The sequence below is a fragment of the Prunus avium genome, chromosome 6 (assembly GCF_965620075.1).
Source record: "Prunus avium chromosome 6, drPruAviu1.hap1.1, whole genome shotgun sequence".
Classification (NCBI taxonomy): domain Eukaryota; kingdom Viridiplantae; phylum Streptophyta; class Magnoliopsida; order Rosales; family Rosaceae; genus Prunus; species Prunus avium.
The window spans coordinates 38382316-38407641 of record NC_142289.1 but is presented as its reverse complement, the minus strand read 5'-3'; the positions used below and the strand labels follow the sequence as shown (position 1 = coordinate 38407641).

Below are 25326 nucleotides of genomic sequence, written 5' to 3'. Positions count from 1 at the left end.
TTAATAAAAATTTAAAAAACCTATATTTTTACATGCCCAAAAAATCAAAATCATTCCAACAAAAAAACTAATATTCTTGAATTTAATCCAAACTTCAACATCAACATCCGTGAACATGATCCATCATAACAAAAGGAAAAGGCAAAACAAATATGAAGTAATCCATGAAGATCCGCACACAAAAAAATCCATTAAGATAATCCAAACTTCAACATTTCACCATTGCAATTTTCCTGGAAAAAAAAACAACTATGAGAAAAGTATACAATATTTATAAATTAAAAAAATTGAAGTTGGGCCATTCCAACGTTGAATGGGAATAATCTGGACATTTGTTAATGTTTCTCTCTCTCTCTCTCTCTCTCTCTCTCTCTCTCTCTCTCTCTCTCTCTCTCTCTCCTCATTTCCTCTTTCTTCTCCCCTGCACTCTGTGTCTCCAGCAAATACCAAGTCAGAAGCCTGATCGGTTCATAATTGTATATCATTTTGTACCCTTCTAGCTTATGATTTGGTTATGTTTTTGAGTTAAACTTGTGCTTTTAATCCTTTTTGTGTTTATCTTTTAGCTTTAGGTAACAATGATGGCTTTGGATAGGAAATGATGCAATCCATGCATGTTAAAGCCTGATTTGGATAAAGGGAAGAAGTGCTTAAAGACAAACTCATTTTGGCTACAGCCCCTTGCCAGTCCAGTTCCGTAGGTCACATTGCAATATTTGTTTCAGCAACCTACACAGTTCGGATGAGGCCGCATTCTTCATGAAATTTGTTCCAATGGGTGTGTACTATAACATATCCAAAATTCAACCCCATTGGATAAATATGGAGTCTGTTACCTAGCAAACACAGAGCCATGCTCAGAATGGATTTTATCAGCGCGCAAAATGAGTTAGCAATTTGTTTTGGCCTTAACTTCCTTCTCCGACCTTGGATTGGCCCAAATGATATATGGTTGGAAAGAAGGCATTCTGAACTTCAAGTTTGAGTGCTTAAAGTCTTAATTTGCTTAAGGGAAGCCCAATTCGTAAGCCCTTGAAGTTGCTGGTCATGCTGACCTCAGGATGAGCTATTGTTTCTGGTTGGAAGCTTGGTCATGGTGAGCTAGGCATGAGCTATTGAGCTGGTTGGAAGCTTGGTCATGGTGACATGAAGATGAGCTAGGGCTGCTGGTGGGATTTATTGGTGAAGTGCATCAACCAATTCAAATTTTCTAATACAAGTGCATCAACCATTTCAGATTTTATAAAACAAGTGTTGTATGCATTAGCCATATTGAATTCAGATTTTTCACTTCCTTAGGCCTATAAATAGGGAGGTTCTCTAAGCTTGTAAACACACCCCAAGGGGGGGAGCTCTCAAACACTTCTCTAGAGCTCCTTTCCCTTGTCTCCCTCAAATTCTCTTAATTTTGCTTTCTAGTTCTCAATTCTAGATTTCCTTTTGCTTCTTAGTTGTAGTTTATTTTTCTTTGTAATGTAAATTCTTTTCTTAAGTTTTCAAGTTGAATTAGTTTCCAAGTTTCGATTATGGTTTTTGTTCTTATTCATTATGCTTATAAGTTAATATGTTAGTTTGAATGATTGATCACCATTTAGGCTTGCATGTTAGCTATCTTGGTTTGAATTAAGAGTATACACCATGTTTTAATTCGAATTGAACTATGAATAGGAAGAGTATGTATGGACATTCGACAACAGGGATTAGATACATGCTTGGTTGTTTAAATTGTTCTTCTATGCTTAATGGGTTCCTAATGCTTAATTTTAGGTTAGACAACAAATGATCAAATTAGGGAATTAGGAACACAAGGTTATGACCACACACCATGGCTTAATCATACTTTAGCTAGAATCAATCCATTAATCTAAATTGAACTTGGGAACTTATTTGCTTGAGTTAGTTATTTCTTTCTTCCTTGTTTTATTTATTTCCTTTCTTTTTCATTTCTGTTTTGTGTAGGGAAACTAAATTGGATCATTCAATCACCAATCCCTGTGGAATCGACCTCGCACTTACATACGCTAAACTACCAACGGTTCGTGCACTTGCGAGTATCACAAGTTGAGGATGCAACTGAATCCATTTTGGTGCAGCTGTATCTACGCAACAAAGCCTCTATATCTCTAATTGACAGTAGAGTAAAATAAGAAAAATCAAACCCGTCCAGTACATCAATATATAATTTCCAGAGTCCACATAAATATATAATTTCCATACTGAAAATCAAATAAATTTACCGAATCAATTAAGAAAAACATTCATACCTTAAGATAGGATTTAACAGCAGAAAAGATCTTCAAAGACAGAGAGAGGAAAGATCGCAAGAAGAAGGAGAAGATGAGGACTTGAGAGAGAAAGAAAGAAAACTGCAGAGAAGAGAAAGAAAAGAAAGCGGCGGAATGAATGAAGAGAAAGAGATGCTAGGGTTATTTTTTTTAGAATAGAAAATTACAAAATTACCCCCGCTTAACGGGTTGGTTCGTGTATTCGCGAATGGACACCGAAACGACCCGTTAGCTTAACGGGTGGCTAACGGGTCAACACGATAGCAACACGACACGATAACTCCAACCCGAATACTGAATTTTTCGTGCGAATTCGTGTCGTGTTATCGTGTCGTGTGGGATTTTGCCAGGTCTACCAGCGCCTATGTGCCACGTGTCAAACGAGTACAGCCGACCGGCTATATTATTTTTTGTTTTAAAAATTTTTAAAAAGTGTAAAGCCGCGCGGCTACACTATTCTTAAAGACAATTTGGGGAAAGCTACATATAGCCGCGCGGCTATACCATTTAAAAAATATATATATATATATATGTATATATTATTTTTATTCAATAGTATGTGAGAATTATGTGTATAATACGTGAATTTTGTGTGTCTAATTGAAATTTTTGTAAAAAATAGGTGTATCAAACATGAGACATACGTGCGTACGTACGTGTATAATACATTATTAAACGTGAAGGTGCTAAAATCTGAATACGGGTCATAACTCTAAAAAAGTTATAAAAGAAAAATGGACAACAGATACTCGAGTAATGGCCTAATAGTCATGGATATGGCTCTTGGGCTATGGAGAAATTTAATTTGGACACCCAAACAATTACACAAAAGATTTAGTAAATAGAAATTAATTATTTTGTGGACTTTTCCATAATTTTTTATATTAAATAACAATTAAATAACTACTAATTAAAGTGATTCAAAAAGGCTAAGATATTACTTAATTACATATATTAAATTAAAGAAGTTGGCCAAAAAACAAAAGTAAAGAAATTAATTATATGTTTTTAATTTTTTTTTTAAAACCTCTCCAGAAGAAAGTTCGTCGGCACACGTCTATGCCGACGAAATTCCCCAGATAAAATTTTCATTTTAAAGGCTATACTATTTATATTTTAAATATTTTAAATTATAGAAGTAGGCCAAAAAACAAAAGTAAAGAAACTAATTATTTTCTTTTTAAATACCTCTCCCGACGAAAGTTCGTCGGCACAGGTCTATGCCGGTGAAATTACCCGGATAAAATTTTCTTTTTAAGGGTTATAGCCGCGCGGTTATACTATTTATATTTTTAAAAAAGTCAAGGCCGGCATGTAGGGGCCACATGTCAAAACAGTACAGCCGAGCGGCTATACTATGTTTTTGAAAAAAAAAAGAACAAGGAAAGAGGAGTATATCCGTACGTCTATACTATTTCTTAAAAAAAGTCAGAAAAAGGAAAGAGGAGTATAGCCGTATATTTATAGAGACCTGCCCAGCGCCTATGTGCCATGTGTCAAAAGAGTAAAGCCGTCCGGCTATAATATTTTTTAAAATTTTTTGAAAAAACGAGTATCGCTGCGTGGCTATACTATTTCTTATTGGATTAGTACACTATATCACAGAACACCCTAAAATCAATCATAAACCAGATTTATCTTTTTACATGAATTCTTACCCTCGTTTCAGATTTTGGGTTTGCATCAAAATCTTTAATTTCATAAGCTTTTATGGGGGTAGATTTGCTAGCTCCTTCAATTCAGACCTTGATTCTTGTAAATCCTTTTGATTTTCTTTATTTATTTCTTATTGGATTGAGCTTGTTGCCCTCCAAATCTGTTCTATCATCTCATGAAAGTTTTATGGGTTCCTTTTTTTTTTTTACAGTAAAATGAAAGTGTTCCACACTTATTTTACAGAACGAGTGATTTTCTTTATTTATCTCCCCCTACATCCACGATTCTTGTTTTCCCTATTGACCTTTATTTAAACTAGAAAACTCAATTTTTTCATATTGACCTTTATTTGCACTAGAAAACTCATATTGGGAATTGCAATGATGAGTGGAACTTGTGGTGCGATTACAGAAAGGATGAAGAGCATGCAATTAGTAGAGAAACAAGACCGTTAATGTATGTGAACGACAACGTAAGCCAAGGTGTTTCTAGTCAGAGTCCTCGTGCATAAGAGAATCCCTTCCAGCGTGGGGTTCTCCCTATGGATGAGAGGTCATTATCTTGGATTCAAGCCCGAATGGAGAGACCAAAAAGTGGGACCCCCAAAACCTTCTCTACGTTTGATTAGGATTGAATATGATGGGTAGGGTGTACTTATTAAAATTACATTTGTTTCACAATTCAACATATCCTTTTTGGTCATTTTATATTAGGATAAATTAGTAATTTAATAAATAGTTTGATAGTATGGTCGGTTAATTTTAGGGTTCATTTAGCAACACTCTTATTTAAACTGTTAGATAGGATTGGGGACATATTTGACATTTTATTGTTAGTATCTTAGCTTGAGAAAAATGTTTTCAAACTACTGATCTCATGGGTATTTTCATGCACATTTTTGGGGCCGAAACTTAGTAAAACCACAACAAATAAAAAATAAAAAAAATAAAAAATTTCATGACCTTAGAGTTATGTAAGGTATAGGTGGTGGATCGTCAATATACGGTGTATAAGTGGATCAATCTATCTTATGTTGATAAAAACAGAATGAAATGTTTGGTAAAAAGGATTCGAATGGCCATCAAGCTGCACACTCGTACTCTGCAAATCTAGATTGCCTGCATAATATATCACTCATAATTTCTATTAGAGAGATTGGGATTGGTAAGCCAAGCATGTGGTAAACATGTGCACAGAGACATTTCCTTCCAAATTTGAGGATGGATGATGGATGGATGATGATATATTGGATGTGAAAGACAGGTGAATCTGTACATTTCATAAATAAATAAAAAGGCAAACTTGTGGTGCAATGAAACTTTAATGCCCACAAAAATAATCACTATAATCTAACCATTTGTCCAAACAACATAACTAACAATACACGATAAATACCCATTTTACATAACTCTGAAACCCCAATAGGATGCTATATAATTATAGATAAATGAGGGGCTGCTCCTGTTTTTTTATTGCACATAGAAGTTTTTCCCTTTCAACTTTAAATTATATGCATCTGCTTCCAGGACATGCAAAGTATGATTAGGCTTATCTAATGGAAAACTAACTTGTCTAAAGTGTATATGGTACAGAATTACGAATCATGCGGCTGCAGACTGTTTGTCTTCATGGTCTTCCAGATTCAAAGCCTGAAGAAGCTTTGGCCAGGATTCAGGAATCCCACCAGGAAGATCAAACTTTAACAATTTTCCTCAACTGCTGTAGAACCCCCCACGGGTTGACTCTGCAAGGACAACATGATATGTGAAGCACAGATTACAAATTGAACCAAAATTAAAGACTGTTGTTACAAAAAGACTAATGACATAAATAAGTCTTGATTGGCCAGTGTCCAAATGTGAACTAATGACAAAGCAATCTTCTCATGCATGGAGAAGATTGTTTTAGTAAGCATAGCTGGACACCTAATGCAAGAATTAATACAGTAACAAAGAGCATGCCAAGTAGAACAGTCTCTGAGGCATCAATCCAAAGCAGGAAGAACGGGGAGTACATTATGGGCGGCAGTGCTTCAGTCATATTATTATTAATATATTTCAAACTTAAAAATAAATCTTCTAGACTAGTTGGTTGACTTCTTAAAAAGGAGTGAAAAGAGCATCCCAAGATATATACGAACTATTCTAAATGAGAGTCCAAACAACGTGCTAGATGAGAAGAAGCATCTCATTCTTAAATAGACCATACCCAAGTACACCTGAAATCCCAATGTTAAGAGGGGAGAAAAGTGCAATAACTCTCTTGTATCTCGCAAGCATAGGAGATCCAACCTTTCATGAGGACGCTGGTTTGATAAAGAAGCAAGCTGCATCCAATCATACATTAATACCGGCAATCACAGCCCACAATATGCTCAATTTTAATAAAGAGAAATATAAAGTTACCCAGAAGCTGAAGGTTTGAGTCTTGCTGAAATGGCCCTATATCTTTCAACCGTGGAAAGGAAAAACACAAAAGAAGAGCTTCTCTTGGAGGACAAATGAAAAGAAAACAAAACAAGATAAACAATACAGGAAAGAGGCATGGACTAACAACATTAAAGGGTGCTCAGCATCCCCAATTAACATCTCTAACTACTCAACTAATATGCTAGCTGTAGAATGTAATAATATAAACAAGGCTGAATGCCCAATTCGCACTAGCACTTGTCTTTAATTCTAGGCAAGTGCTACTACTAAGAAGTCAGAATTGTAACTACTAAGAAGAGTACCTGCACGACCATTTGCAGAAGATGCATGCAAGTAATTGAGCTTGAAATCCACCCACTATTAGCACATATATCCATCATGGCCTGGATGATTAGCATACTTTGATCCAGTACTGACTTCAAGTCTGTGACATAGTCCCTGATTGGTAATCCTAACTGCGAGAAATGTGCCTGAATGCAGAATTCATGCGTGGTAAGAGAATGACACGATGAGAGAACTAAAAAGGAAAACGACATGAAGTTTTTATTCGAAAAACATATAGTTGAAGACAACTCTGACCTGAAATAGCAGGTTGGCTTCGACATGTGGATCATCTAAGCGGTCCATATCCACTTTATATCAAACTCAAGTTAAGTATTGTCCAAGCCATAGTAAGCTGGATTAAACATCTGCAGAAAACTATGCTCATGTAAGATTTTGTACAGGCTCAATAAATCAAATACTAAGGACACAAAATAATAAAAACCAAAGGCTTTTAACTTGTGTCTTCACCTCATTTAAGTACAAGAGGATCATTGCCACAGCAGCAATGCAAATGATAGGCGTTCTGAACTTGAACAGCAAAAAAAAGTTAGGTGTAGAGTATTGAAAAAATAAAAAGGAAAATGGTTTATTGATTAGATATAGGACTGCAAGACTTCATCCATTGACTTTATTAGATTTTCTGATATTCAGAACCCCAAACAACCTGATTCCTAGTATTTGAGGCAAATATTCAGAAAGTAATACGATTCGTGTTAATTGACAGTTAGGCGGGCGGATTGTAATGGACATCTACTCCCATCTTTCTTGTAGAATCTGAGCAACTGTGATTATAAAGTCATGTGTGACCAAAACCATCATTTGCAATATATCTGTGATTGATATTGGAAAATCAACATATCTCTTTGTTTTCCCATCATAATATTCTGTTCCCTGCAAGAGAATCAACACTTACTTAAATTTGTCATGAAGAACAGCTGCTGCAATATACTCCTGCTAGAAACCTTTGTAAATATAGGAACCAAATGAAAAAGATACCGCACAAATTTTACCTTACCTTAATAATGACCAGATGATGACCTGGAAGGTTTACGCCCCAAGCCAATGTGCTGGTACAAACCAATACCTATAATTTAATATATATGCCTAATCAGTATATAGAGTAAGAAAATGATCTTTTTATATTCTCTTTTCCTAATGTGTTTCTCAGGAAAGACTCATGCTTACTGAGGTAAAACAGAAATGCCTGAACCAGAGATCTATCTTTGTCATTCAGACCGGCATGGTGTAATCCAATGCCAAACTGCAAGGTGTGCCTCAGGTTAAAGAACCATCTGCTGGGCTTCTTCTGGCATACTAAGAAACCGCCTTGGATGTTCATCTGACGTTGCCAACTTCAATAACAGAAAAGCAAAAAAAATAATCGAATCAACGCAGCAGCCTAAAACCGAAGGAAAAAAATCCAAGCTTGAGTTGAGAGAGAGGCTCAAGACCGAGTATTTGAATTTTGAAGATTGGACTGCGAGTGCAAGCTTTGTCCGTCTTCATTTGGAAAAAAAAGAACGCCCAGACTCGCCCAGGCCACCTAGACGCCGCCTAGAACCTCCCAGGCCGCCTAGAACCGCCCAGGCCGCCTAGATCCGCCCAGGCTGCCCGGACGCAGCCTAGCTGCCTTATAGCATCAGAGTTGTTATCTTGGTGGAGATTTCAATAGCTGAATGACATTTGATGATTTTCATAGAGAGAATCCAATCCAATCCAATCAAAGCAACAGCCGAAACAAAAGAAAAAATAAATCGAAGCTTCAGTTGAGAGAGAGAGAGAGAGAGAGGCTCAAGACCCGAGTCTTTGAAGCTTGCAAGCGCTTAACAGAGAGGCAAAATGGCTGACTGCGAGTGCAAGCTTGGGTTTGTATCGAATATATTTAAAGGGTATCGCCGATCGGCTATACTTTAAAAATATTCGAATATATTCAGAGTATAGCCGCGCGGCTATACCTTTAAAATCATATATTTAACCAGTATTGGATAGAGTTATTTCTTCAATTTTTTATTTATTTATACCAGTGACATTAGAGAATGAGAATTTAAATTCTTTTCGATACCTCCTATTCTAATGATTTCCTGCTATTTGCCCATTTAGCAAGAATAAAAAAACTGGATTTTATTTATAAGAAATAATACGGGTTAAACCCATAAATACAACAACAAAAAATAGGGATCCACCAACATTTTGAGGATAAAATAATCTTGAATTTCATACTATAAAATTGCTTATGTAAGAATTTACTTTCTAAAATGTTTCCGTCGTAATTATGAACTAAATCCAATGACAACATTTTTCTCATTGCACTTGACAACCCTGCTCTTCTACTATGAGATATATCAATTCGCATTGTATTCTCTGTAGATAAAACATTGGATACAAAACAGTCTAATGAGACAATGAAGAGAAGAGTTTTGAAATAAATTGAAGGTATCTGAGGTCATATGGCATTGATATATACACTAACTATCCTAAATGAGATTTCAAACAACGTGTTAGATGAGAAGTAGCATCTCATTCATATACATACCATACCCACGTGCACCTAAAATTCCCAATGTTAAGAGGGGAGAAAAGTGCAATACCTCTCTTGTATCTCGCAAGCGTACGAGATCCAACCTTTCATGAGGATGCTGGTTTGATAAAGAAGCTAGCTGCATCCAATCATACATTAATACCAGTAATCACAACCCACAATCTCACAAACCCTAGCCGCCACTCTCTCTCTCCCTTTTACACAAGGCTCCGGCCACCACTCACAGCTCCGGCCACCCGGTTTTCACCACACATACATATTCCCGTACCCTATTTTAGCTATCGTTTCTCTATAGATCGATTGAACTGACTTAGGCATCGGAGGGCCTTTGGCCAACACCCCCCGGGTGTGGTCCTCTTATTGCTATTCATTTTGCAGGGAGAAAGAGAAGCGGAGAAGACGAAGGAATTGTCAACCGAATATTCTCGTGGGAGGAAATTTGCTCCCACACCGATCTCCTCTTCTTCTCTTCCCCTTTTACTCCGAGAGCCTACACCACTTGTCCTAGAAATATCTGGTTGCCCAAATATCAGTGGCCCTAGATTAAAAGGATCAGACACATGCGTCAACGCCTCATATTGAAAACTCAAGTATACATATTCCCACTGACAAAAAAAGAACATGAATTGAAATTGAATTAAACATTAATTTCCCTAAAAAAAGATATGTGATGGTAATTAAAGATTACAATTATAATCAATCACAATTGATCTCCTAATTGTAATCCACCTGTGTGAATGAAATATGATCAATATCCGAAATTGCTGACTTTAACTCACAAATAAGGATTCTTTAATTTTAAGATAAAAATTAAATGAAAGAAAATCAAGAGATCATGATCAAGGCATGAATGGAGGCAATTAACAAACTTTCCCATAAAGTAATCTCAAATGGAACCCTACTTCTCCTTCTGCTAATTGCTTCACTTGTTCGTCTTCTTGTTTCCCCCAAGCCCACAATTTACAGAAGATGCAGTTGCCAGCAGAAGCAGTGTGATATTTGCTTTGAAGATTTCGTGAATGGTGACTGCTGCCGCGTTGTGCCTTCATGCAACCACACCTTCCATTTGACCTGCACTAATCTTTGGCTCACTTCTCAGCTTTCATGCCCCGTTTGTCGTGAGAATTATGAATGCAGTTTATATGGCTTGTGCGCTTAATTATATATCTTAGACCTCATTTCAGTCTCACATTCGTATTCAAGAATTTTACAATATAATGTGACATGTAGTGGCGTTGATTAATTATTTTCCTTCACTTAGTAGTCGAGAAATTCTTCAGTGTGACATTCGCACTCAAAAATATTTCAATGTAATGCCGTTGGCTATTGATTTAGTATGTTGAACATCTTTCTCTCTATATATATATATGTATGTCTAATATGCATGCACCTTTCCTTTTCCTAAGCTACCAAATTCTCTACCCTCAATGACAACACATGTACATTTGGGCCTAAATGGCAATGTTTGAGGTTGCCACTTGTTCATCAAGTGCATGCCCTTTCCTCCTTCACAGTCCCTCATCTTCTTCCTTTAACTCTTACAATTCTTGCCCACATTTCTTTTCACTTTCCATTTTCTCTTGCGTTCTTGTGGTGGTTCTTAATTCTTACAGTCAGATCATAACACCAAGCATTTGGCTGGTCCGAACGTCTCTCATTGATCTGGTGAGCCTTCTCATTTGTTCAGACTCTTTCAATCTAATCTTTTAAATCACATTCTCACTTGTTAACTCTTGTTTGAGCTGTGAAACTTTAGCAATACCAGCTCTATAGTAATACCATTAATTCATTTAATCTTGTTTCCCAAGTTGCTGGTTTTGGTTTCTTTCCATATACTATTGTCTAAATAAATTGAATTTCGCCGAATGTGTTACACATATTGCCTGTAGTAGTGATGATCGGTCATGGTTTGGATATCTTGCCCGATTTGCAGTATTCGGATATCTTGCCTTATGTATTGTTTGATCATCAGGCAGTGTCATGTCAGTATATAGTGGCGTTCGGGTAACTCTCTGCCATTGTTTCGCTCGATAATTTGAGCATGCTTGTGATTTGAGAAATGGATTTAATTGTGTTTATTATAACTGTTTTAACTTAGTCGGGACTCGGGAGGGATAGCCCCGTCACGTGACAAATACCACTATAAAACAGAGTTAGAGTTGCATAACTTAAGTAAAGACCTTAGTCTTTGTTGAAGATGCGATGAGATTGTATTGTACATAAATAAGGTATTTGTCTACGCATGTATGACAGTATAAGGTGGGCCCCACACATCCAATCCTCTGAAATTCTAATCCAACGGCTCAGATTTCATCTCAGATACAATACCACATGTGACATTATCCGGTTCACCATCCATTTGGCCCAGCAGCTCAGAATCCCGGACCCGCAGGATAAGAATTAAGTATTAAAAGCCGCACTCAAATCAATGTTCCTCAAAACTCAACCTCTCCACTTCATCATCTTCAACGAGTCCACCGAAACCAGTGCCAAGAGAAACCAAATAAAAGAGATCACACCCAGAAAAAACGAAGCCAAAAGATTTGACATCTTCTTCTCGGAGCCCAAAATGAGTTCTTCGTCGTCGTTAAAGACAGTGAGGCAGCTGCAGGTGGCGTCGCCGGTGCCAGCAGACATAGACATTGCCAACTCTGTCGAGCCTTTCCACATCTCTGAGATTGCCAAGGACCTCAATCTCAGTCCCAAGCACTATGATCTTTATGGAAAATACAAGGCCAAGGTGCCCATTTCATTCATTTGCTTCATTGATATGTAATTACTTTTTTATTTGTTTTCTCTTACCTGGTCATTGGGTGGGCATATAATTTGTGCGTATTGGGTTGGGTGTATTTATAGGTTCTGTTGTCTGTGATTGATGAGCTGAAAGGATCTGATGATGGGTATTATGTTGTGGTTGGAGGAATTACACCTACCCCTCTCGGAGAAGGCAAGTCTACCACTACTGTTGGACTCTGTCAAGCTCTGGGTGCTTTTCAGGATAAGAAGGTGAAATTTTTTTTCCTTTTTGGTTTTTGATAGAAAATTTGTTTTATCTTTTGGATTTTTTAAGATACAACAATCTGTTATGCACCTAATGCTATGTCCATATTTTCATTTATACGAATTGGCTTATCAAAAGAAGAAAAAAAATGGAATTAGCAATTCTTAAATTGATTACTTGCTGTTTGTTATTGATTATACTTGGGGCTGCTTTTGTTTTTCTTATCAAGAAACTGAGTTTAAATGTTAATGCTGAGTTTGGAGTGTTTAATTGGTGAGCAAAAACGCCACTGAGTATTAGACTGTCAAGCATTAATAACAAGATGCATACGCAACTTTATCTGCTGGTTTTTGAATTTTCTCTGATACGAATCCTGTTCACTCTGCATCTGAAGATATAGAGTATGTTTTATGACGAAGGAGAATCCTGTAGATAAGTGGGAACTGGATAAGATAAGAAATCAGTTCATTGATTCCATTTTGTCTTATTCAAAATGTAGAGCAAAGTATTTCAAGCATGCCTTGTATTTATCTCCTTTGTTGTTCATCTTTCTTGTAATAATGCAGTTTGTTTGGTCCTGCCAAAGGTAGAGACTTGTCCAGCTTTCCTTAGTACTGCTTCTCAATGCCGATCACCTATTCTCCCTTTTTATTTTATGACATTAGGTTGTTACTTGCCTTCGTCAACCATCACAAGGACCAACTTTTGGAATTAAAGGGGGTGCAGCAGGTGGTGGTTACAGTCAAGTGATCCCAATGGATGAGTTTAATCTTCACCTAACAGGGGATATTCATGCAATTACAGCTGCAAACAATCTTCTGGCTGCTGCCATTGATACTCGGATTTTCCATGAGGCAACACAATCAGATAAGGCTCTAATGAACCGGTTATGTCCACCAAACAAAGAAGGGAAACGGAGCTTTAATGACATCATGTTTAGACGTCTGACGAAGCTTGGCATCTCCAAGACCAGTCCTGAGGATCTTACCCCAGAAGAAGTTAAGAAATTTGCTAGGCTTGATATTGACCCAGATTCTATCACATGGCGAAGAGTAATGGACATAAATGACCGGTTCTTGAGGAAGATTACAATTGGCCAAGGCCCTGATGAGAAAGGGATGGTGAGAGAAACAGCATTTGATATTTCAGTTGCCAGTGAAATAATGGCAGTTTTGGCCCTTACAACATCTCTAGCAGATATGAGGGAGAGGCTTGGGAAAATGGTGATTGGAAACAGCAAGGCTGGTGACCCTGTAACTGCTGATGATCTTGGCGTAGGAGGTGCATTAACTGTTTTAATGAAGGATGCTATTAACCCTACGTTAATGCAGACTCTTGAGGGGACCCCGGTTCTTGTTCATGCCGGTCCTTTTGCAAACATTGCGCACGGGAATTCCTCTATTGTGGCTGATAAGATTGCATTGAAACTGGTGGGACCAGGTGGGTTTGTGGTCACAGAAGCTGGTTTTGGTGCTGATATTGGTACTGAGAAGTTCATGAATATAAAATGCCGGTATAGTGGTTTAACACCACAGTGTGCAATTATAGTTGCAACCATAAGGGCATTGAAAATGCATGGTGGTGGGCCGGATGTTGTTGCTGGGAAGCCTCTTAACAATGCCTATGTAACTGAGAATGTGGCTTTGGTTGAGGCAGGCTGTATAAATTTGGCCAAGCATATTTCAAACACTAAAGCCTATGGTGTGAATGTTGTTGTTGCTGTGAACAAGTTCTCGACTGACAGTGAAGCAGAACTAAATGCAGTTAGAAATTCAGCATTGGCTGCTGGGGCATATGATGCAGTTATTTGTACTCACCATGCCCATGGTGGAAAAGGAGCGGTTAGTCATATATCCCTTTAACTAATTAGTTTTTGTTGACTAAAAGAAATCAATTTCTTTCTCTTGAAGCATATAGAAATTATGTGAGAGAGTACAAAAATTTTAAGATCTACACTAAGCATTTTGTGAGCTCTAGAATTACCTTATTGCATAATGCAGAAGCTTTTTCTTCTTGCTTGCAGTGGACACCCCACTACAATTTGCAATCCCAGTTTTACTCCCAGGATAAACCGAGTTTAGACTTTCACTTCATCTTTCTTTTACATGCTGTTGGAGCCTAATAGTACTCTTGGCAGCGTATGATGAATCATAGTTCTTCAAAGATATTCCATCATGTGCTTAGGCTTCAATGTCTTTTTTCTTTTTCTTTTCTTGAATTGTGATTTTAACTGTATTCAACTATGCTTGTATTGTTGCTTTCTCTCACCTCCTTTCAAACCATTACATCTCTGACAATAGGCACATCTTAGAATGAAAAATACCTTCAACTATAGCAAAGAAATAAATATCAAGAAAATTAGAAAATCTACCAATGTCTACATCCGTTGAAGGCTGGAGCTGCCATTGGTCCGGGAAACTGCATGTATAACTTGCTCCTTGTATTTCTCTAGACTGCCATAAATGGTCTGCATAGTTGATGAAGTATATTGTGATGTTCAGGTAGACCTAGGGATTGCAGTCCAAAGAGCCTGTGAGAATGTTACACAACCATTGAAGTTTCTATATCCTTTGGATTTTAGTATTAAAGAGAAGATAGAGGCAATAGCCAGGTCATATGGTGCAAGCGGTGTTGAATACTCAGAGCAGGTAAGCTCATCTGTTATTATGTTCAAAATTCAAGTCACACTATTTGGTTTGATCTCTCTCTCTCTCTCTCTCTCTAATTGTGAGATCCTTGAAGTTCAATATCTGGAGTTAATTTAATTTTGATTCATTGATAGACAAATTACCAATGAATGCAACTATTTGCCTTGGTTTTCTCATTGAAAAAAAAACTATGTATTGTGCTGCAAACAGAACTTGATTCTTCTAGAGAGGGTAGACATACTTTCTCATTTCTCCTTTCATTTTATTCTTGGCATCACTGAAGAAAAACTCTTGTAATAGAAGTATACTGAACGTGCTTATTGATATGAGTTTTCTTCATTTGTGTGAGTAGGCTGAGAAACAGATTGAGATGTACAGCAAGCAGGGGTTTTCTGGTCTGCCAATATGCATGGCAAAAACCCAGTATTCATTCTCACATAATGCTTCTGAGAAAGGAGCCCCCACCGGATTTGTCTTACCAATAAGGGATGTAAGGGCTAGCATTGGAGCTGGATTTATATATCCTTTGGTGGGAACAATGAGTACAATGCCGGGTCTTCCGACTCGTCCTTGCTTCTATGACATTGATCTTGACACCAGCACCGGAAGGGTCATTGGTCTTTCTTGAATGTCATTCTGCGTTTGGCTCTCCCTATGCTCACAGAGGCAACCTTACCAATACAGTTCTTCAAACTTCTGAAATTGTGTTTTTTGCTTCTTGAGCCAGTTTTCTGTATTACTAGATAGCGATTTCACAAATAAAGAAATCTCTGAGGTTGATAACTAGCTTATTGTGTTTTTTAACCCGATGAATAATTTATTCTATTATAAGAGTTGTTTCTGTACAACCACACATTTGGTGTTTACGTTAATCACTGCTTAGCAAATTAAATCATGCATGTGTTCATATCATAAAAATAGGTAAGAGTATTATGATGAATAATAATTATAAAATTATTTTTTGACTTTATTAGATGCATCTGAGAATCCAAATTATAAAGTTCAAAATAGCACCAATTACAGGTCATAATTGATTGCATCATGTAGTTAATTAATGTAGTCCAAAAAGGTGGTGGATTTAGCAGCTTCCCAATAAATAAAAAGTCAAAAAAAGAAGACAAAAAGAAACAGTTGATCTTCCAACGAACAACTGAAAAAACAGAAAATAAAAAACAAGCAAACAGAACAGAATCTCACATGCCTGCTTATCTCCAAAAATAGCACATGTCTTGAACTTAGTTAACTACTTAACCACAACTTACCAGAAAAGTGGCATGAATTCTCACGACAATTGAAATCAACCAAACCCAAAACTCCGTTGTGTCTTCTCTACCATCTCTTTCTCTCTATTTTCAGGCAAGTCAGGGTTGTCATAAAGCAGACTCACATCACACCCTTCTTCCCTGCCCTCAGTTAGTTTTTATTGTTGAGTTACAGAAGCAACAAAAACACCGAGTTATATAACAATGGCGGATTCTCCTCAATCCAATCCAACAAGGCACCAATTGCACACAAGGTTAATAGCCGAGTCGATGACAATTGTCTCTCCTCGGCCCTCAGTTGCGCATATCACAGTTCCAGATTCCACAGCGGCCATGAGCAATACAAGCCCACCTTCAACAAAGCACTCATCGCCCACAAAAATAGACCCCAGCAACTTTTCTCTGCTTTCGATCTTGTTCAGCAAAAGAAAATCCATGGCCTTTACTTATGCATTCACATTCGCCGTCATTGCCTGCACTTTCTTCTTGGTTTTCAACCCTCTTCCTCTGCGCTTCAAGAGCATCCTGCATGCCTCCTTCAACTCTTCTCCTCAGAACCCAAATGCCCATTTGGAGCTTTCCCGGAAAGTTGACCCTTTTGCCCAGAAACCTAATTCTTCACCACATTTGGATGAGATTGCAAGTTTGAAGGTTGATGAGGTGAAAAATGAAAGCTTGAAGGGAAATTATAATGAGGATGCTCAATCATCCAACCCAATTCTTTCCTTGTTCTCAGAATCCGCCAATCAGACTTCCAGCAACACCGAAATCGAATTTTCCAGGAAAGTGGAGGGCTCCAAGAAAAGAAAGGACACAAAGAAGCCTAAAGATTCTAAAGTGCGTTCTCATTCTTCTTCTAAAGAGTCCAATGGAAAACATGGTTCGAAAAAGAAAAATGATGGTAGAAAGGCCTCGTCTAAGAAGCAAGGCAAACAAACTGAATTGAAGTCTGAGTTGATGAATGCTTGTGACATATTTGATGGAAGTTGGGTGAGAGATAATTGGTACCCACTTTATGCTCCGGGGTCTTGCCCTCTTATAGATGAGCCTTTCAATTGTTTTCTTAACGGTAGGCCTGATAATGGTTACGAGAGGTATAGATGGCAACCCAAACATTGCAATATCCCAAGGTAATTTGCAGAACTGTTTTCACTTCTAGTTTAAGCGTGCTTTGTTTCTGATATATTTTATTTGCTTTGACTTCTAATTTGAGGTAATTTCCGAGAATGGTTTTGCTTCTAATTGGTTATTATGTTGTAAGTGAACTTCGAAAAGCTTGTTGGTTCCGTTTTAGTGATGTTGGTTTTGGTCTTGTGCAGGTTGAATGGTAAGAAGATGTTGAGACTATTGACAGGAAAGCGTCTAGTTTTTGTTGGTGATTCTCTCAATAGGAATATGTGGGAGTCTTTGCTTTGTATTCTTAGAAATTCAGTGGATAATAAGAGCAAAGTTTATGAAGTCTCTGGTAGGGAAGAATTTCGTACGGAGGGTTCTTACTCTTTTATATTCGAGGTATGTTGTTCATCATCTATCATCTCTCATTTGGAATTTATAGCCTGATGAATTCTTCCTTCTTTTGTTTGGTGTTGCTAGTCTAAAGTAGTTTCTATGTATTTGTTCTTGAATGGATCAATAGGATTATAATTGTTCAGTGGAGTTCTTTCAATCGCGATTTCTAGTTCAAGAATGGGAGATGCCAGAACCAAGTGGATCGAAAAAGGAAACACTTCGCATTGATTTGATTGAGAGATCCTCTGATAACTACAAAAATGCAGATGTTCTCATCTTTAACACAGGTCACTGGTGGACTCATGAGAAAACTTCCAGTGGGTAAGACTCATGCTCCCTTTCACACCATGTCATTGATGTTAGGAAACTGGGCTGGAAAGTTACATTATTTAATTATCTTGCAGGAAGGGTTACTATCAAGAGGGTAGCCATGTATATGGTGAATTGAATGTCGACGATGCGTTTGAGAAAGCTTTAACGACATGGGCAAGATGGGTGGACACCAATGTAAATCCTAAGAAAACTGCTGTTTTCTTCAGGGGCTATTCACCTTCTCACTTTAGGTACATTAAACACATGAAGTACTTTGACTTTCAGAACCGCATGGTTGGTTAACAAATGTATTGCATCTTCATAATCTTTTTCCCCTTTCACAGAGGTGGAGAATGGAATTCTGGAGGGCATTGTCATGGAGAGACAAAGCCAACTACAAACATGGAATCTACGGAATATGGAGGTGAATATCCATCGAACATGAAAATCTTGGACTCAGTAGTCAAGAAAATGAAGACGCCAATCTTCTATCTGAACATTACAACAATGACTGATTTCCGGAAGGATGCTCATCCGTCTATTTACAGAAAGCCGAATTTAACGGAGGAGGAGAGAAAACCACCTATGATCCAGGATTGCAGTCACTGGTGCCTCCCTGGTGTTCCTGATACATGGAACGAGCTTATATATGCTCAACTCCTTAGACGTAACCAGAAGCAATATAAACAGAAGAAACAACAAAATCAGAGGACACCATTTTAGATATGGAGAAAATAAAATTAAGTAGTATGCGTTTTTTTTTTTTTTTTTGGAAAGATCATCACATGGAGAAAATCCAACAAGTATTCTCGATCTTATAGATAGTAAAGAAGGATAAGAACAAAAGTTGTAGTTAGGCAAGGGGTGGGATAATGTGCTCTAGTGCAAAGTTGTGTTTGCACATGTGGGAAAGAGGTGAAGGCTGGAGATGGATAGGGTAAGAGGAAGGAATGGCGAGGGAAACATGATTTGATGCTTCGGTTGACACTGAAATAATGACAGTATTGGCCCTTACGGACGTTTCTGGCGGAGATGGACACATGGTGATTGGAAACAGAAAGTGTTGATGATCCTGGTGCAAGAGGTGCATTAATGATGCTAATTAATGAAGGATGCTATCAACCATCCATTAACGCAGACTCTTGAAGGGACTCAAGTTCTTGTTCATGCTGCTGGTTCTTTTGCAAACATTGTGCACTGAAACTGGTTGGTTCAGGTGGGTTGGTGGTCACAGAAGATGGTTTTGATACTGAGAAGTTCATGAATATAAATTGCCAGTATAGTGGTTCAACGCCACATTGTGCAGTTGTAGTTGCAACTATAAGGGCCTTGAAAATGCAGGGTGGTGGGCTGGAAATTGTTGCTGGGAAGCCGCGTAGTATGCCTGCATAACTGAGAATGTGGCTCTGGTTGAGGCCGGTTGTGTGAATTTGGCCAGGCATATATCAAACACAAAAGTCTATGGTGCTGGGGCATATGATGCAGTTATTTGTATCCATCATGCCGATGATGGAAGAGCAGCGGTTAGTCACTTCCTCCCATTAGTCTTATGACTGACAAAAGGAATTGCGCATCAATCTCTCCTGACTAGGCGTTGCTTCTTGACATTGATATTGACACCACTACCGGAAAGGTTATCGGTCTTTCTTGAGAATGTATTTGGCTCTTCATATGCTCACTGAGGCCAATCTTTTCCAAATTTTATCAAACGAAAGCGGGCCATCTCTTCCCCTGACCATTACAGTTCATCAAACTTGTTATTGTGCTCTTTGATTGTTATGTCAGTCTCTGTATTTTTATGTCATTTTTCTGTTACAATAACGATTTCACAAATAAAAGAAGAAATGTACAAATCGTTTTTATGTCGCCCTTTGTAGCTATAGCTTTTAGTTTACAAATGCTTCCCACAATATTATCGACACTCTCCACTCTGCAAGCCATAATTAAAGGAAACGAGATATGAGAATGCCATTGATTGTAAAACACGTCTTAATTTGAGAATAAATCTCATCAACATACACGCGTGATTGAATGAGTTTTGGTTTTTGTATATACCTTGACTTGTAAAAGTAACTCATACGTTAAGTACATACATACTTTTTTTTTTTAAATAAATCAAAGGATTAGGCGAGATTAGCTCCTCAATATCGGTCATCGGATGCACAAACATCCACCACCCTCAAAGAGGGGACCAACACTCTGGAAGCCCCCCCGCCCGTCCCCTTGATCATAATTTATTAATAAGAAACAAAACATAAAAGAACAACAGGGTGGACCGAAGGGAAAATGACAGAAAAGCACAACAACATGTTGACCTAAGAGACCAAAACTCTGAAAGAGTAAACAGAAGATCCTAGGAGAACCGGTAATTAGGCATGCCCAGCCAGTCCTGCTGACAAAAAGGCAAAATAAAAGAAGGTGCAGTATCCCACCAAATTAAACCAGAGCCCAAAGCACCATGATTCGCCAAAGCATCAGCAGCATGATTACCTCACGAAAGATATGAGAAATCTTAAATGACATGTGTTGGAGACGATGCAAGCAATTTTGCCAATCAACTCGTAGAAGCCAAGGGACCAAATGAGGAAGTCCATACATACTTCCTTTTAGGAGGGATGCTCATCCATCCAATTACAAAAAGCAGAATTTAACGGAGGAGGAGAGAAAATCTCCTTTGAGATACCAGGATTGCAGTTACTGATGCCTCCCTGGTGTTCCTCACACTATATGCTCAGCTCATTAGACATAAGTTAACTTAGGCCAGTCTAACCGAAAACTTGGGAAATTTTTTAGAATCCACTGAGGTGACTCCAACCTCACATCTGCGTGTCCATTATTGACCGCTACTTATATGCAAACTATATTGTATTGTGTATGCATCTTCTATCCCCACTAGTGACTTTTCACTCACCTCCATCCTTATAAATATTCTATAAAATAATAAAAACAAAGTAGACTCGCCAAAATTTCAAGTGAAACTTTTCGATTTGAAAAATTGGCCTAAAAGTTAACCCACCTTACTTTTGAATCCTGAGTCCGTCCCTGAGTCACATAAACAAAAGCATCTCTATAGAAAAGTAGAAGAAGAAGAAAAAAAAAACAAGTATAATTGTAAATCATGTCGTAGTTTTATTCAAGAACCTTCATAGAAATTGATGAGCTCGTAGTCATATAAGCTCGAACATGAAGTCATAGACATGATCATCATAATCATCATATCAGGCATTAAGCTTGATTAGATTTACATAACCTTAATACTCAGCTATCAAAGTAGCAGATGATCCATATGAATCTCCATTAACCTTACTGCAGTTCAATCGAATCTCTCCATCAGTTCCGGTCAGGACGCTTATATTCCCCATTTTATTCATAGATATCACAAAGCTCTCAAAGAAGGCGCTTTGATTAGCGCTGTAGCTGTCAACAATGTCAACGGTATCAGCCCCGCTGGTCGAAAACAGCTCTTGATCGCTTTGGAGAAGGCCATAATGAACTTGAAGATTAGAGAAATAGTCGGCATCAAAAACATCAGGAGTTGAAGGGTCGAGATCGGCTAGCACACTCCCATTCCCGGACTCCGGGCATAACGCACTCAGTGTTTCTAAGTAGGTTGAGTTTAAGGTCGGATCAGAACTGCCTGTGCTGTTGAAGTCATACAATCGGTCGGAGAAAAATTGACATTGAGCACGCCCAAATGTGTGAGCACCTGTTATGTTATGCATGTCAGATGTTGTCACTAAAAAGCAACACACATATGTACATAGTTCCTTCAAATGTTTTTTTTTTCTTTTCTTACTTACCGGATAGTGCAACCAGATCAGTGGTGTCGAGGCCTACAGCTGCGAAACTGGCCTTGAGTTCGTCAAGGGTGAAAGAGGGAGCTGGAAGGGCTTCGTTGGCAGCTGTGCGATTCGCTGTTGTGCTATCCCTTCTTCCTAATAGAACTGTCCATGAGGGGCCTCCAGACTGCAACCATAAAATTAATTTCAAGAACAGATCGATATATATATATATATATATATATATATATATATATATATGTATTGTTGTTGAAATATATATATATGTATGTATTGTTGTTGAAATATATATATGTGTGTGTGTGTGTGTGTGTACCAAAGAAACAGATTCTTCAGCAGAAATGGCGAGAATATCAGCACAGGAAACAATGCCCGGGCAAGCAGTCTCCAAAGCAGTCTTGATGTTGTCCACAACATCAAATCCTCTGGCTGAGTTGTTATTTGCGAATGCTCCTTTCTCGCTGTCTATGGTACTACTGTTGTCCAACAAGACTGATCCATCACAACCCTGAAATTAAATAGATTATATCAGGCCAAATATATGTACGTAAGAGGATTTTTGATGCATATAGATATGCATGCATATGCCTGTATAATGTAATAAAGTATATGTATATGTACGTTGACGAAGCAGTCATGGAAGAAAAGCCTGGTGAGGCTGGCAGCAATACGGGGATCTGTCTGCAAAGCCTCTTCAATGACAGCACTTACAATGCTTGTGGCATTTGGGCAGTCTTCATCATAAAACGTAGGGCTCAGCTGGGCCTCACCATATCCTGCACCTGCACACAAGATTAATAATATGGCAAACAAAATACTTGCCAATATTTTAATATTGTAATTATTTGGGGAAGAAGAAGAAGAAGATGGCATTTTCGATATCGATATCGAATGATCTCTTATGTTAATCAATATGAGAGAGGCACTAGTAGTTGTATATATATAGGCTAGCTAGCGTGAGAAACAGTGAGATTGTACTAACCATGCCCAGCAGATTGAAAATGGGAAACACCCTAATTAGCTTTTAACTTTTGACCATCTGGAAGGAAGGAAAGTGACATGTTAGCTAAATGAGAGAAACTTAGATGACATTGCGCCATCTTATAGCTAATCATGGAAGTAAGATGATGACATTGACATATGAATTAATTTGTCAAAATGGTGGTAATTAATTAATATATAACTTTCTTTTCATGTGTTAACTGCATGCTTATAGCTTATAACTTTGATATATATGAGTATATTGTATCATAAAATCAACAACAGACAGAGCATTTGTATCATAAAATCAAGCAACTGAACAACAATGATGTTATATGTACGTACGATCATGACCGTCCGTATTAAGGAAGAACTGCAACCTTTAAACCAGTGATCAACAGACTAGTCCACAGGATAAACACATCGATCGAGGACAACAGGCATTAATTTATGAGAAATAGGTACACGTCTTCCTTTGTCATTCGTAAGAAGTTTCTTATATATTATTACAAAGGAAAGCACCGAAAGAAAGCTCTTAATCTTACAATTTTTTAATTCTTTTTTTTCTATGTAGAATTCAAATCAGCTTCAAAAATGTGATTTACATTTGCCACATCAAACATTTAACAGATCTACTAACAGACTGGGTAACGGAGAGTGTCATTTGTAGGGTTTTTATAAATTGGGATATCGGTCAAACGGGTCTTTAAAGGTTGGGTATGAGTTTGTAATGAACCCCATAGTTTGGGGGTTTACTGTAATTGATCCTTAATTATAATATCTCTAGAAATTTAAACCTACCACTCTGGTTTAGTTTTTCATAATTAATATGAGATTGTACTGGTTTAAAACTATGGAGGTCAAAATCATACCCAAAAAAACAAACAAAACTTTAAAGTTCAAAATGAGTTGTATATATATAATTGCGGAATAAGTGCCAGAGTAGTGATGCTCATTGGCTGCTTAGGCCTTGCAACAGAAAATATAATATTATGCGTGTTAAATTGCATAGGCTAAGGAAAGTAGCCATAAAATCTCTCAAGATCTTAATTAAGTAAAGGTTTAGTGGATAACCAGTTGTTCAATTATGATTAGTGCAAATATCATATTGTAAGGAAGTCCACATAATTAGGTATAGATAAGACATTCATGTTCCTTTTGGAGAAAAAAAAAGGATTTAACTTTCTGGTTTATTCGAAATCATTATATAGGTTGAAAGGGAATTTTGGAATTTTAAATTGCATGTGTGCACGGGGCAACCTCTCGGAAAATATGCAGATTTTATTTATTCAAGCAACAACAAAAAAATGCAGACTTTATTTTTTAGAGTCAAACCCATGCGTTTTTGACTACAGGAACCAACCAGACCAGGTTAAGAAAAATAAAAAACAAAAAGCCTAAGAAATGAGATGACATTATAAAAAATAAGAAGAAATCAACGGTTTGAAAAAACAAGTTTGCCAATTGAGTATGCGTGGAAGTGAAGGAAATCTGAAACCCCCATCTTGTGTTTTCCTCAAATCCATTTCTTCCTGTAGCCAGCCAGATGTTACTGTTGCCCTTGCTTCCAGATTTGTCTCTGAGATAGTTAGTAGAAATTGATCAAATAAAACAAACAAACAAAGTTAGTAGGTAATATTTGTCCAATTGAAGCAAAGTTAGAATAATATGGAAGGATATGCATGCAATGCTGCAGGACCGTCCTTTTATATATATATATAGTTGCTCAACAAGGTACAGCATAAGGAAGATGGGGTTAAGAGTAAAGCAAGAATAATGGAGGGTATATGGCTTTTATTAAAGAAGGATCTCTCTCTCTCTCTCTCTCTCTCTCTACATATATAATTGAATGGATAAGAATTGAGATGAAAAAAGGGGGCAGCACTAGCTAGTAAAGGTCCTTTATTAGTTTGTTGCGGTTTGGGATAAAGGAAAACCCCCAAAGAGTCAAGGAGAGCGATGGTTTACTTGCTTATATTATTTAGGAGGCAATTGAATTGAACATCCATCTCTTGTCTTCTGACTAGCTCTGCTAGCCTTACCTTCTTGACAACTTGACAACTTGACACCACCGCCACCAGGGGAAAAGGTTATCGTATCGATTGGTCTTTTATTTCTTCAAAATATGTATATTTCTGGCAATCTTTATCATACCAAAGCCTGACCCTCTCTTCCCCTTACCAATACACTTGTTCAATTCAAACTAGCTAGCTTAAGCTTAGCTTGTGTTCTTTGATTGTTATGTCATACTTTTCTGTTACGTACAATAACCATTCACAAATAAAACATGAGATTAATGTACAAAATCTTATGTTTTAGCTAGGGGTGGGCATCTAAAACCGAAATACCGAAACCGTACCCTAACCGAACCGTACCATACCGATTTCATACTGTTTCATTCGGTACCGATCAATATTCAGTACCGTACCGTACTGTACCAATAGAGTATGGTATGGTAGCGGTATCAAGTATTTGGTACCGATCAATACCGTACCGTACCGAATACTATTCAGATATATAATTTTCTATTGAATATGTTGATGGATATTGCATATGTTGTTTATACCATATTTGACCAAG

General features: G+C 37.6%; 3 protein-coding genes and 1 long non-coding RNA gene across 4 annotated transcripts; 2 read left to right on the top strand and 2 right to left on the bottom strand.

Annotated features, from left to right (window-relative positions):
* Nucleotides 1-46: 46 nt before the first annotated feature.
* On the bottom strand, nucleotides 47-2396 carry LOC110763027 (uncharacterized). The gene is made up of 2 exons (XR_002527665.2): nucleotides 2265-2396; nucleotides 47-233 (listed from the first exon to the last, which is right to left on the bottom strand). It is a non-coding gene; the product is annotated as an uncharacterized LOC110763027 (long non-coding RNA).
* A 9093-nt stretch (nucleotides 2397-11489) lies between these two features.
* LOC110762980 (formate--tetrahydrofolate ligase) lies at nucleotides 11490-15735 on the top strand. Its single transcript, XM_021965714.2, has 5 exons — nucleotides 11490-11973; nucleotides 12090-12239; nucleotides 12900-14075; nucleotides 14736-14882; nucleotides 15235-15735. The coding sequence occupies exons 1-5, from the start codon at nucleotides 11662-11664 to the stop codon at nucleotides 15508-15510; spliced, it is 2061 nt and encodes a 686-aa protein (XP_021821406.1). The 5' UTR covers nucleotides 11490-11661; the 3' UTR covers nucleotides 15511-15735.
* A 338-nt stretch (nucleotides 15736-16073) lies between these two features.
* On the top strand, nucleotides 16074-19867 carry LOC110763005 (protein trichome birefringence-like 4). The gene is made up of 5 exons (XM_021965738.2): nucleotides 16074-17274; nucleotides 17464-17656; nucleotides 17781-17974; nucleotides 18058-18216; nucleotides 18310-19867. The coding sequence occupies exons 1-5, from the start codon at nucleotides 16349-16351 to the stop codon at nucleotides 18686-18688; spliced, it is 1851 nt and encodes a 616-aa protein (XP_021821430.1). The 5' UTR covers nucleotides 16074-16348; the 3' UTR covers nucleotides 18689-19867.
* Nucleotides 19868-21064: 1197 nt separating this feature from the next.
* LOC110762967 (peroxidase A2-like) lies at nucleotides 21065-22724 on the bottom strand. Its single transcript, XM_021965697.2, has 4 exons — nucleotides 22387-22724; nucleotides 22082-22273; nucleotides 21766-21931; nucleotides 21065-21671 (listed from the first exon to the last, which is right to left on the bottom strand). Exons 1-4 carry the CDS (start codon nucleotides 22636-22638, stop codon nucleotides 21217-21219), a joined length of 1065 nt encoding a protein of 354 aa, XP_021821389.1. The 5' UTR covers nucleotides 22639-22724; the 3' UTR covers nucleotides 21065-21216.
* Between the last annotated feature and the right edge of the window lie 2602 nt (nucleotides 22725-25326).